Here is a 13,029-nt window from a genome sequence, read left to right as displayed (position 1 = left end):
CCTGCTTCTCCCTCTGCCTCTGCCTGCCATTCTGTCTGCCTGTACTCACTCTCTCTCCCTCTCTCTGATAAATAAATAAAATCTTTAAAAATAAATAAATAAATAAATAAATAAAAATAATAAACATTTTGAAAACAAGCAAGTTTCTTTTAACCTACAGGTACCCCACCTATTTGTGTAGTTTTTTCTCTCTCTTGTAATTTGTCAAATAAATCAGGTTCCAGGTGTTAATGTCCCCCAGTTTCCCACAACCTACACTTAGTTCACTACATCCCTGCAGCATCCTTTATAGGCTTGTGTCCTCTCTATTTCCTGTAAACTGGCACCTGGTTCTAGAAATCTGGGCAGGCCAGGGGTCCTGTGCCTTCTGCTGAAGGACCACAACACCCCAACCACAACAGAGCGGTGACCATTCTCCCAGAAAGTCACAACTGAGCCACTGACCTAAAGACATGCCCTCCCCACACTGACAGCTTCCCTCTCAAAGGGAACTGAAGACACCAGAACTCGAAAAAGTAGAAAAGCATCTAGAGAAATCCAGAATGCAAAAGGGACCTGAAGCTCCAACGGCCCTCAAACAGCTGCCCTCCCTCACTAATAACCCGGCATAGGTCGTGCAGTTTTCCTTCTCTCGCCGCCCCGATTGTCTGTTTCCGAACTCCCCCTTTTCCTTACCGTGGGATTAAAAATCAGGGTGATGTGTTTATGGTAGCCCACAGCCGTGAAAGAAACCTGAGGCAAGACGTAGTCATACTGGGATCTGGGGAGCGTCGAGTCCAAGAGCACAACGTAGTTCTGTGCACAAGCAAAAGAATTCACTTTTACAAAAGACTTTCTGCCTTTAAAGAAACCCCCCGGTTTACACATTCAAACCAAGGTTGCTAACTTCAGAGCAGGAAGCTCAGTGGGCTATCCTATCAGTGACAGCCGATGTCCCCAGCATCTTGGAGATGGCATCTTCTGGTAAAGCTCGCAAAGCCTGGAGCATTACTGTATTAGCATATTCAACAGCGACGTAACTGTGGTCCTTTGAGGATCTGACTTTATGAAACACAGAAAGTTATTACGAGCCACTTCTGATGAGGGAGATACACGATCCAACTGAGAAAGACTGCTTTCAATCCAAAATGAGGTTGACTTTTAAGGGACCAGAACTTAAGTGGCTCATTAGCTGGCCGAGTTCTAAGAACACAGCATCTCTGGAATGATACCAGTGGTGGTCCCAGCCCTGCGTGCGGAGCCCCAGTGGTGTGCTAGACGCCACGAGCACTACATGAGGCAGACACTTGCTCTGCTCTCAGCCACGGACAAGGTCAGGTTTACTGCTCCCATCTCACTATGGGCGGTAAGCCCAGGGGGAGTCTGCCCCCAAAGCCCATGCTATTTCCACAGAGCTGTGCTGCCTACGATGGCAAGTGTAAAGGGCATCTTGAGAAATGGGGAGCGACTCCAAGGGTCCATCAGAATCTATTTCATTATTTTACAGTCATTTCCTATCCAAAAAGGGCCATAGTTTATTATCCCTGGGAAAGGTGGTAAGAAGCCGGGCCAGAAAATGTCTTAGGTAGGTTCACTACTGATAAACCACATGCCAGGCCCACCAGGAAAGAACAGAATTCTTTACAAAGTTTGCTGTCACCATGACAACTGCAATAGCTTGCTCTGTTCAAATACAACTGATAATAAACATTCCATAAGCTGTATAAATGATGTCCACCATTAAGGGCTTAGCTAAAAAATTATAGCATTTCCTGTATTAGAGACTATTTTGCAACCACAAGAAACCACGTTACAAAGGTTTAAGTACAGGGAAAAGACTTCTGATATATTCTTCATTGAGAAGTACAGACTATACAGAACAATGTACGGAAGAGTCCCAGCCTTGCATTATTACAATAAATATACCTGTACATTTTTATTTACAGACACATAAGCACACAATGGAAAAAGACGAAAGGATACCCATCAGCACATGAAACCCCATAGGGGCTACTTCTAATTGATGGGATCCTTTCTGGATCCCCCCCACCACCACCAAAAATCTCCTGCATGGATGTATATGATTTTTTGTAAACAGATACAGAGCCAATTAAGAAAACAAACTCTATAGAACCCAACCTCCTCTGATCAGAGAGCATGTCAACCATTTCTGCAAAGAGGTATGAGGAAGGAGAAAACTCCTTCCTAAACACAGAAGTGGAGTTAGACGAAGGCACAGGCTGGAATGCAGCCACTGGGGTTAGTTACCTGGCCATCTCTGAGCAGGGGTGGGAAGTGGAAGAAGAGGGACTGGCCCAGGGAAACTGTCTGGATTGGGTTGTCAAGGTTTTCACTTTTGTAAAGCTTCACCTAGAGAGCAGAAAACAAAGCAGGGCGTGCTTTCGAAATTAAAACACAATCAACATTTCATTTCAAATACTTCATTTCTTCTTCGGGATGGCCTAGCTCTTGGCGGAGAAAAGATCTTTGGGAACGCAGATATCTGAGAGAGAAACCGCCCACCCCCAGCCAGAATACATAATGCATCCCTCGATCACCTGAGACTCCCAGTTCCATGACTTGCATAGAAATGTTAAGATTTTAAAATCGATTGTGGCAACTTATGTTAATGTTTAAGATGGTAACAGTTAATATAACGACAAGAGTACAAGGAAGTTTCTACTACAGCTATGAACGCTGGGGAAGCAAGAGGCACTCTGCACACACGCCGTCACTAACGCTGGCTCTGAAGGGCATCATTGTTACCGTAGGGAGGCCCCGAGACGGTACCCCCTAAAGTTCCACAATTTGCTCATGGTGGCACCTGGGGCTCAAGCCCCATCACTGAAGGTCAGGCGCCACCCAGCACAGCCTCTCCACATGCTGTACCCTCAACTCCACCAGTACTCCTGAAGCTCAAAACATTCCTTTCACATCGACTTGCCTAAGCTGCTTCCAGGGGTTCAGTCCTGTTTCTAGCCTTTCTCTCTGGCCTGTCCTCATTGTCACTACTGCGAGAAATGAGACAGGCGAAGGAGGGACAGTCCTGGCTGACGCTGATGGCTCTAGGGGCTCCGCCCTGCACCTGCCACAGGAGGAAGCCAGAGGCGCCCTCCCCAGGGCCCAAGTAGACACCTGTATACAGAACACACGAGTCACAAGGCGTTTTCCTAAAATAAAAGTCACAGACTGGAGACCAGGGGTCACATCCAAGACCATGTATGCATTCTTGTGCCCTATGGTGTTCTGAGCAAATGTGAGTTCACTGGCCATATTTAAAAAAACAGATGATTTCAGGTAACTCTAATTTCCAGCTTCTCTGGGAAATTGGGAGGTGACCCCAACCGTGAGCTAGGACTTCAATAGGACAACAATCACACGGAGACATGCCATCCCCTCCTGTCTGCTACAGCTTGTCCCACAGCCCACCCAGCCCGCTTTGCTCTGGCCCTGCCCGCCTGGTCCCCACAGGCAACATGCTTGTTAAGCTGGAAGGAAGAGCAAGCTCAGAGGGGAGTTAAAACCTCAGTGCACGTTCTCACCCAAGCCAAACACGCCATCATGTATAAAATTACAACCATCTCGGAAAAACACACTCCTGTGGCAATTCACGGACATTTCTGAAGGGATCCTAGAGCAGGGTATAAACATTTCCTTAAAGGCACACAAGGAGATTTGGTCAGGAGCTGAAGATATCTTGAGAGGGCGCGGAATCTCAGCTCTTGCATTTCACAGTGGAGGAACCATGGTCTACAAGAGCAGAGTGACTGCCCGTGGCGGCAGGGTCAGCAGGACGTGGCTCAGACTGTCCGATACTAGTCCCCCACACCCCACTGCCTCCACTAGGGACAGAATTTTAAAAGTTACAAGGCTCAGGTGCCTGGGTGGCTCAGTGGGTTAAGCCGCTGCCTTCGGGTCAGGTCATGATGGCAGGGTCCTGGGATCGAGCACCGCATCGGGCTCTCTGCTTAGCGGGGAGTCTGCTTCCTGCTCCCCCCGTCTGCCTCTCTGCTTACTTGGGATCTCTATCAGATAAATAAATAAATAATCTTTTTAAAAAAAAAGAAAGAAAAATCATGCTTAAAAAAAATTTTAAAAATAATATAGAATAAAAATTACAAGGCTCTCTGCCTTAAAATTACCTCTCCGCTTTAGACTCTAGGTCGTATGGAGCATTCATTAGGCTGCTACCACAATGCTTCCAAAGACTTATTCTATGGCTAAACAAACAGTTATCTCTAAGTACGAAGCCTTTCTCCCCAGGCCATCAGCAAGCACTCTCCCAGACGCACGCCGGGATCTCAACCTCAGCCCTCATCACCTCTCACGGCAGCGTGCTGAAGCGAGTGCTGGGCAGGTCTACATATCCTGCTCCTGCTCTTCTCAGAGCCAAAAAGAACACAGAAATTTCACCGTAAAAAGCTGGCCTTACCCATAATGTAGGAAGATACTCGGAGGAAGTGATCACATTTCCACTTAAGTCAAATTGATTGATCTGCCGGAAAACTATAATGCTCACATCATCGATGTCATTATTGCCAACCTAGAAAAAGATCAGGAACAATGTTGGTGGCAACGAAGCCGGGAGAGGAACTTCTACTCTAGTGGGTGACATCCCAGGTGCTGTTTCATAGCAAACTTCACTATTCAGTTGTCTACACCGAAGTCCGAGGACACAAACTGGTAGTAGGAAGTGGGGCTACAGCGAGCCCACGACACGTTCTGTTGAACTAGCACAGAACTTTTTTCCCTAAGGTTCCATTATTTGCCAACAATTTAAAGATAAACTGCATACACATAAAAAGCCAGGTTTTCCAGCCTCTCTGGGAACCTGAGACAGATGTGTTTGCCTGGCGGCCATCAGCAGGGGCTGAGGTACAACTGCCCCACGGGTAGGTGTGTGCCCCGCCCGTTGGTCCCTTTCTCCGTATCTGCCAGGCCGTGGTCTTCATGACTTTCCGTGACCCTGGACTTAGCCACTGTGGCAGGGAAACACGTGACTGTAAGATGCTGCCCTCACAGCCATTTAAAATGCCAGATGCCATAAAGACATCAAGAAAATCCACTTCTTATCCAGATGGTCCTAAACGGCGCACCCCTCTCCTGAAGCCTCATAACCTTCATGCCTAATGCCACCTAACCAAGCCACCACGAGGCAGCATGTCCCACCCCTGCCATCCCACCCAAACCCTCCAGTCAAGCAAATGAAAGTCACTGCGTGGGAGAAAAGCTTCACTTCACATGATTCCTGGGCTCCTTCCTGTGACCTGGAGGGAGAGCTGCCTCTTTAGGGACCAATAAGCTAAGTCGTGACCCAGAATAGCAAGAGATTCCGCCAACCTAAAAACAGAGTCATCTGGATATAAGAAAATCAGGGGTCCTGCCACCAATTAAGCCCATGTTGTCTTTATTACCCTCCCTTGATCTCAAATGCCACTTCAACCTTGAGGTCCTCAACTTGGAGAATAATGATCCGAGTTTGCCAGGGTTGGGGGGAGAGTGAGGAGACAACTGCTCTGACTTCTCTGGATTCAGGACAGCGATGCTGCTCATTAAAACCCTGCAGGAGACGCTGCTTGTGAAGATGACACCATTCTAAGAGGACCCTTAATTGGGCCCCGGAGCTCCCCGCCTCAGCAGAGGAAAGGCAGCCACCCAGGGGAGCCCTAAAGTGTTTCTGATCGGGGGAGAAGAACTCATACTGCTCTCCGTCCGCCACAGAATTTCGTGCCTTACCGTGATGACCCGGTGGTGGGGGAGGGCCCGCTCGATGTGGTCGTTGCCTTCTGCCTTGAGCTGCACATGGTACACACATCCCGGCTGCAAGCAAAGTCAGGGGTCAGGTGTCTAGAGGGGCCTACCACCCGAACCTCACCCAAGCCGGCTCCAACAGCAGGCCCGCAACGTAACCACGCCGCCATCCCTATCCCACCTCTGGTCCCTGTCTGCGGCCTGTTAACCTTCTTAAGAGTCCCTTTTAGAAACACCCTGAGGAAGAAACATGTATCTGGAGGTCTGTAGTTCCTTCAAGCTCCAAGAAAAATTAGATGTGGCTTCCTGCTTCAAAGCTGCTAAGCACAATATGCTTATTCTGATAAAATCAGTCTCCCTGGCTGTCCAACCCCACCCCCACTCCACCCCACACCTCCCACGCTCCCCTCTCCCCACCTGCATTTACATGCAGAGTGACATCACCCATGATACTCCCAAATGCTCACCATGGACATGACTTATGCCAAGTGAGATCTGAGAATTTCCTTCTTAGAAAAATCAGTTCTCAAACTTTTTATTCTCTTGCTCAATTTTACATGCGGACACAAAGTTTACCAAAGAAATCATCATTCTAAAATGCTTTTCAAGAAACCAATTCCCGATCAATGGCACAACTGAGCCGCTCACAGGTTAGGATCTAAAGCACTGGGCCGAGTTCAGAGGCGTCTATATGCAGCTAACGGGGGACAACCCTAAGATGTAATCATTGATTTTTAAACTAGCATGGATAAAAAGGTTCTGGTCTCCTAAAATACTGTGTGCTTTGATAGCTATAGGGTGTGTTTTTTCTCTTTTAAGATTCTGACTGTCTGGATACGTTCCTTGAGCTATTTTATAATGAGCACATGGCACCTTTACAAAGACAATAAAGCCATTACTTTTTTTAAAACCGAGAACAAATTTATGATTGCCGGTAGACACATTCATTGACTTTACAGCTCAGTGAGGGCTGGCAGTACTGGGTTCAGCTCAAAAGAGCCATTTGTGCCCTATAGAGGAAGGGACGTGAGGAGTCACCTGGGCAGAAAAGGGGATGGGACTGCCCAGTCCCTCCCGCGCCTGGGTCACCGGGAGCCAGGCAGCTGATCCACCCCAACCGGCCCCCTCCTCACTCGGGGCCCAGGCTGATGGACTTGGGGATTTGCCCTCAACCTTTGGCAGTGCAATCTAGTGTCGCAGCTTCTCGCTCAAGGTGAAATGGATGAACGAGTCCCGACTGGGGCCGGGAAAGCTCCAACAAGGGATCTCTAGCCTGGTGTCCTCTGGGAGACTGGCAAACTTGATCCCAAACACTGGCTGAGGAATGGCCCAGGATGTCCCCCAGAATTGTGGCCTGGCACGTGGGCGGCCCCCAGGGTAATTCCAAAAACTACCAAGAGCGCTAATAAATTACCACATATTAAAAGGAAGAGGAGGAGTGTGTCTTTAGAGCATCAATTAAAACAGAAATCTGGGCGCCTGGGTGGCTCAGTGGGTTAAGCTGCTGCCTTCGGCTCAGGTCATGATCTCAGAGTCCTGGGATCGAGTCCCGCATCGGGCTCTCTGCTTAGCGGGGAGCCTGCTTCCTCCTCTCTCTCTCTGCCTGCCTCTCTGCCTGCTTGTGATCTCTCTCTGTCAAATAAATAAATAAAATCTTTAAAAAAAAAAAAAAAAAACACAGAAATCTACTGCACCGGAAAAGGAAACTAGCTCTCTGTGGTTTAATTACACAAAACGTGTTAAGCTGGTGAGTTTAGAAGAGCATGTCCGGGCCAGCAAGACACAGGAAGAACCAAGAAGGGGATGTAGATTTTGTGTTCCCGCAACCGTGAGAGTGAAGCAGGCCAAGAACACAGAGTCCAGCCAGGGTAAGGGAAGCTCGCCTAAGCTCGACCTACACAGGCACCCACCAGACCCCTTCTCAAGCTGCTGGCCCACAGAGCTACAAACCAAGACCTGAGCTGGCAGTGTGGATGACGGCCCTCTCGGGGGGAAGCTGCGTGTGTCGACGCTGTCAATTACTCACTGAGTCCCGGTGTCCGACTGCCACGTGTGCCAGAAACACCGACTTACTTAGCACCCACGGCACCCACGGCCGAGCTCTGAGGTGGACCTCACTCTCATCCTCGTCTTACAGACGATGAAGGAGACACAGAAAGGACAAACCCCTTGCCTGAATGTAAACAGCTAAGCAATGACGGAGGCGGGGTTCACACCTAGGCAGCTGAGAGCAGAAGGGTGTCCGGGTGTCCGTGCAGCCAGCAAATGACGGAATTGCAAAGGCTGGGCCTGCACTGGCCTCGTGAGGCCGAGCACCTGGCTGCCACCAGTGGACGCCTCTCCCCTCCCTGGCTGCAGTGGCCGGAGACCACAGTCTCCCGCCTGTGAGTTCTCAGAACCACTGCACAGGAAGGCAGGGGCCTGGAGGCCACGTGTTCCTAGGGGGCAGGGCTCCCCCCAAACACAGAGCAGGGGACAGCGAGAAAGGAGGGAGAAGGAGCATTGCGGTAAGACTTGTGCAGACTCGAAGCCTGGCAAGGTAGCGGGCATCTTGATGGCTCTGCTGAGAACATGCCATGAGAGCATGGAATGGAGTGGTGCACAGAGCCCACCCAGATCGTGTGCATCCAGCCGGACCATCAGAACTCCAGTCCTCGGCACAGCCAGGAAGACCCCGCCAAGTCCATCCTCCTCCTTCACCCCAAGCTCACCAGGCAACCTTCCGACCTGCCTCCCAGGTACCCCAGTATGTGACCCTGGGATGCTTTTTGTTTGGGGGCAAGAACAGCCATGTCCCAACTAAATATCTAAATAAACTGGGAACCTGGCTGACATTTCAGCGCAGATGATCTGGGCAAACAGGAGCCTGCTGCGGAGCTGTGCGTGCCTGTCCATGCGGGCAGCTAGGAGTATCCTGTGTGTGAGAGTGAAAACCCGGCAAAGGGGCCCAGTGCAGTGGGTGCGGTCCAACCTACACTCTGACAGCGACCACCCAGGATATGGGTAATGTCTGCTGAATGAGCAAACGTGTGAACACACGAGTACAGACTCAGGAAGCACCAGAAACCCTGAACCGAACATTGCAACTGAGCCTCCAAAAGGACAAATGAGCTGGTTGTTTGGCCCACACAAAAAAGTTGTGTGTTTGTGGGGGTTTTTTCTTCTTAATTACTTGTTGACACCTAAAAGTCAGGAGCTTTCACATGGAAATCTGAACTTCAAATGATCTGGCAGTGCCTGCCCTCTGGGCTTCACCACAGTCCTCACCACTCCCTAGTGCACACCCAGCATCCTCCAGCCATTCACATGCCTCTTCCAGCTCCACAGACATTTGGTATGAGCGCCCTGGCCTAGGCCACAACCACCCAATACCAGGCAAAAGCTCCAGCAGACCCACCGTTTTCCTACTGTATTTGGCCACAAAACCCCAACCCAATGTGTGAGCTCAAACTGTGCCAGGTAAGACAGGGACTAGGAGGATTCTAGAGCCCTAACTCCCCAACCCTAAGCCCCTTGCCCAGCCCATTCATACCAGTCTTGGGGGCACCACAAGACACCTCTGCACACAGTGTGAAAAGACCCACTAACAAAAAACGTCCCAAGTCTCACCAGCAATCCACGTAATCTGAACTTCCCGTCCTCATCTGTCACGGTGTCTTCTCCATAAATACTACAGTCATTCTGTCCCACTGCCTCCACGGCTACACCCTGCTCCGGTTCTCCGTTTAGAGAAGAAACAGTCCCGTAGCAACTAGAGTGACAAGAGAAGACACAGACCATGGTTAAGTCCCATGGTTTTCTGAAGCATACAAAGGATCTGCAGTCAAGTGTCCTGCGTTTACCAGCAATTTACGGTGTGCTGAACAGTCCAGAAAGAACTGTCACTGGCGACCCAGGCAATTCAGTCCAGGCTGGGTCACTTCTGGATCCAGCCTTCCTGCCCGAAGGGTCGAGCCAGCCAGAAGACTGTCATCAATGGTTCTTCTTTACACGTTTGAAGGAATGCTCCAGAAAATTACAATTAAAAAGGGCTAAGCCTTGGGGCTCCTGGGGTGGCTCAGTGGGTTAAGCCTCTGCCTTCCGCTCAGGTCATGATCTCAGGGTCCTGGGATCGAGTCCCACATCGGGCTCTCTGCCCAGCAGGGAGCCTGCTTCCCTCCCCTCTCTCTGCCTGCTTCTCTGCCTACTTGTGATCTCTGTCAAATAAATAAATAAATAAAAGAGCTAAGCCTTAATTTATTCCACCTTGTCTTATTTTCATTAAGTTGTATTTTAAATAATGAAGCATCCAATGAAACGGAATCAGTTTCTCTCTCGTTCCACATACTCATTTGAAAACGGCCCATTTTTCCTCAACTTTCTGATTAATCTGTCTTTACCTCAAGTGCTTCCATGTACCTTTACACATACATATGTGTGGTGTGTGTACACGTGTCTATACTTACAGCTCCACAGGGCTAACATAGCTGACACACAGTATATTGTCTATGCCTACCAGCATTTGTGCAAACCATCTTCTCTGAAACACTGGAAAATGTGAGTGGCCGAGAGACAAGGAATGGAGGAAAACTTAACGCTTCTTCCTCTCTCCAACATTTTGAGGCCTTACTCAAGTGGGTTTATTTCCTCCTTCTTAAAATTTAATTCGAGTTTCAAGCCCTTGTAAAAATCAAACTTTTAAGCAACTAAATGGGCTTGCTCAGACCAATTTCAGAATAGGAACTTTGTGACAGAATCACTAATTTGAGGAATTCGGGAAAAAAGGCAGCAGTTAACACTCTCTGGACTTGCTCTCTTATCTCCTGTGGCTCCTGACCAGGGGGAGGTGGGGTTCCCAGGAAACAGAGGCCTGAGTGGGACTCCCCAGCCCAGGCCTGGATGACCAGGGAGCAGGTGGGCCGCTTACCTGTAGGCCGTTCGGTAGCCGGTGACGGTGATCTTCAAGTTCTGTCCCTCCTGCACCTCGATCATTTGCGAGGACGGCTCGAACCGGAATTCCTTCATCATGGGTTTGAAGTAGTACTGGCCAGGGCTCTGCCGAGAGAAAGCCCAAACTGAGTCTCTGCTGCCAACTCTAGGTGTGGCTGAACCGGGGAGACTAAAGGCATCAGGGACAGGGATGTGGCCACCAGAGCTCTGGCACTTCCCGTACAGACAGAAACAGTGACTCTAGCTCCCCTGTAAGTGGGTTACAGTGACAGCAATGACAACAGAATTGGGCAGAATTAGGTGCCCAGGGTACCTCTATGAAGTAGCAACCAACCTGAATTTTATCAAGAAACTGAGGCTCAGAGAGGTCAAGTAGCTTCCCTGCGATGACCCAGCAAGGAAGCCCCAGAGGGAAGATTCAAAGCTGCCTCACTGCCTGCGGGCAACGTCCCTGCGGCGGTCACTTTATTCCCACAACTCACAGAACGGCCTATGAACGTATACTTCTTGAGGCCCCACCGGCCAGGGCCCCGGACACCATCTTGCGGGAGACGGTGCTATCCTCCCCCCCTGTGGACCACAGTTTGCAGAAGAAACACAAGCTAACCCCCAAATGAGCCTCGGCATCGTCAACAACGTGACGCCGTGGTCTAGCAGAGGGATGCCGAGGACAGGAGCCGCTGCGGCCACAGTAATTAATTACACTGTCGTCGTGACAAGCCGGCGGCCAGAAGACAAGACGCGCCGGCGGAGGGAACATGAATCAGCAACATTAAGTTCTAGTAAGAGCAATACTCTAATTACGGCTGGTCCCCTAAGAAACGTAAAACACGCGACACCGGGGCTCTGTTCTCACGTTGTCAAGCACCACAGAGCTCACGCATGCCATTCCCCATGCGCTCGGGGAGTGGGGGATGACCAGCGGGCGCTAAACCACAGGTCACCTTACCAGGTTGGAGAACGTCAGAATGCCATTGTCCTGAGTCAAGAGGTTGGAACGGAACATGCCACCACTGAGGGACAAGAGGACCCCGGGGAGGGGCTGGTCGTCTTCAGCCTTTATCTGGGGGCGAGAAGGGAAAACAAGAACAACGTAGACTCCCATTCCCCACTGAAGACAATGTTTCAAAAGTCAAGAGGCAACTCTTCTGGGTTGTGTTTCTTTTATCGTGATCTGCTGGGGGACAGAACGTCTACTCTTTGACCTCAGGGGTAACTCCTGTTAAGAGTCTGGCATGCAGTCTTCCAGAATTGCCTCTGTGCCCACACGAGCGTGTAAACACCACAGGCTATGTTGACTGACAGGCAAGTTCACGGCAGGTGAGAGGGGAGGGCAGGTGGATCGAGCACAGGACCCTGCCACACGTCCCTGCACCCTACTCCCCTCCTTATCCCCGACCACTGGTTCTTACTTCCCACACTGCCAGGCCACACACGCCTGTGCACTGTGTCCTCACGCACAGCACCCTAAAGCTGGGGGTGGCCGACCGCGGCACGCAGACCGGCAACCTACTTTTGCAACAGAAAAGGAGGGACCATCAAAGTGTCCCAAAACAAGTGTATCTTTGTGCACTTATGATTTCCTCTATTGCTAGGGGAATGGCCGGGACATCGTGCCCTCTGAATTCAAAATGATACCACCATACTGTATGCCGAAGTGATGGGAGCCACCTCCAGTTCCCTGAATCATCCATGCCCAGGGCCCTACACATGATCCAAAAAATGGCCATTGTCTGAACCACTGCAAATCTAACCCTAAAACCCAGTGTTTCTCCCCTAACTTCCTTTGCATCTGGTGAAGTTGAGTGCTGCTCCTATGTTTACTAGTCACTTGGATGACTTCTGCAAATTGCTTTTTCCTATACTTTGCTGTTCTTTTTTCTATGGGGTTTGCCATTTTCTTACGGATTTTAGCAGTTCCTGATAATCCAGGGTATTTCTTATGGCTCAACAATTCTTCCCAGTTGGAATGTCTTTTGACATAATTTAAAATGCATCCTGCACAAGAGAATTTGAAATTTGTACAAGAGGTCATCTGTACTGCTTTTCCTTGAACCTCTATGTTGAAAAGAACCACACTCAAGGACCTTGAGACTGGACTCTGGACTCCACACGGCATGTTTCTTCCCAAGAAGAATGGAGGGAAGAGAGAATGACCTCAAACACCACTCAAGGAACATTCTCTCCTTTTATACACAGCACAGTTAAGGGTGAGAGCTTGAAACACTTGCCAAAAAGTACACAAGCAAGCTAAAGTCAACAGGTCTCCAAATTATACCGGATAGAAGGAAGCCCCCGAAAAGGGAACATTCTGTATGATTCCAGCTGTGTAAACTCTAGGAAACGCAAACTGACCCACTAGCATAAGAG

General features: G+C 49.6%; 1 protein-coding gene across 1 annotated transcript in view; it reads right to left on the bottom strand.

Annotated features, from left to right (window-relative positions):
• Nucleotides 1–13,029, bottom strand: part of LOC122896121 (nodal modulator 1) — a 55,132-nt gene that overhangs the window by 7,303 nt on the left and 34,800 nt on the right. Inside the window, exons 23-29 of the mRNA XM_044234112.1 lie at nt 11,609–11,722; nt 10,637–10,764; nt 9,340–9,481; nt 5,716–5,799; nt 4,412–4,522; nt 2,248–2,349; nt 676–795 (exon numbers count right to left, since the gene is read on the bottom strand). Coding sequence (XP_044090047.1) covers nt 676–795; nt 2,248–2,349; nt 4,412–4,522; nt 5,716–5,799; nt 9,340–9,481; nt 10,637–10,764; nt 11,609–11,722 — 801 coding nt within the window. The remainder of the gene's footprint in view (nt 1–675; nt 796–2,247; nt 2,350–4,411; nt 4,523–5,715; nt 5,800–9,339; nt 9,482–10,636; nt 10,765–11,608; nt 11,723–13,029) is intronic.

The sequence above is a fragment of the Neovison vison genome, chromosome 14 (assembly GCF_020171115.1).
Source record: "Neovison vison isolate M4711 chromosome 14, ASM_NN_V1, whole genome shotgun sequence".
In the NCBI taxonomy this organism is placed as follows: Eukaryota; Metazoa; Chordata; class Mammalia; order Carnivora; family Mustelidae; genus Neogale; species Neogale vison.
Note: the sequence above shows the minus strand (reverse complement) of the source record. Positions and strands in the feature narration are given on the sequence as shown.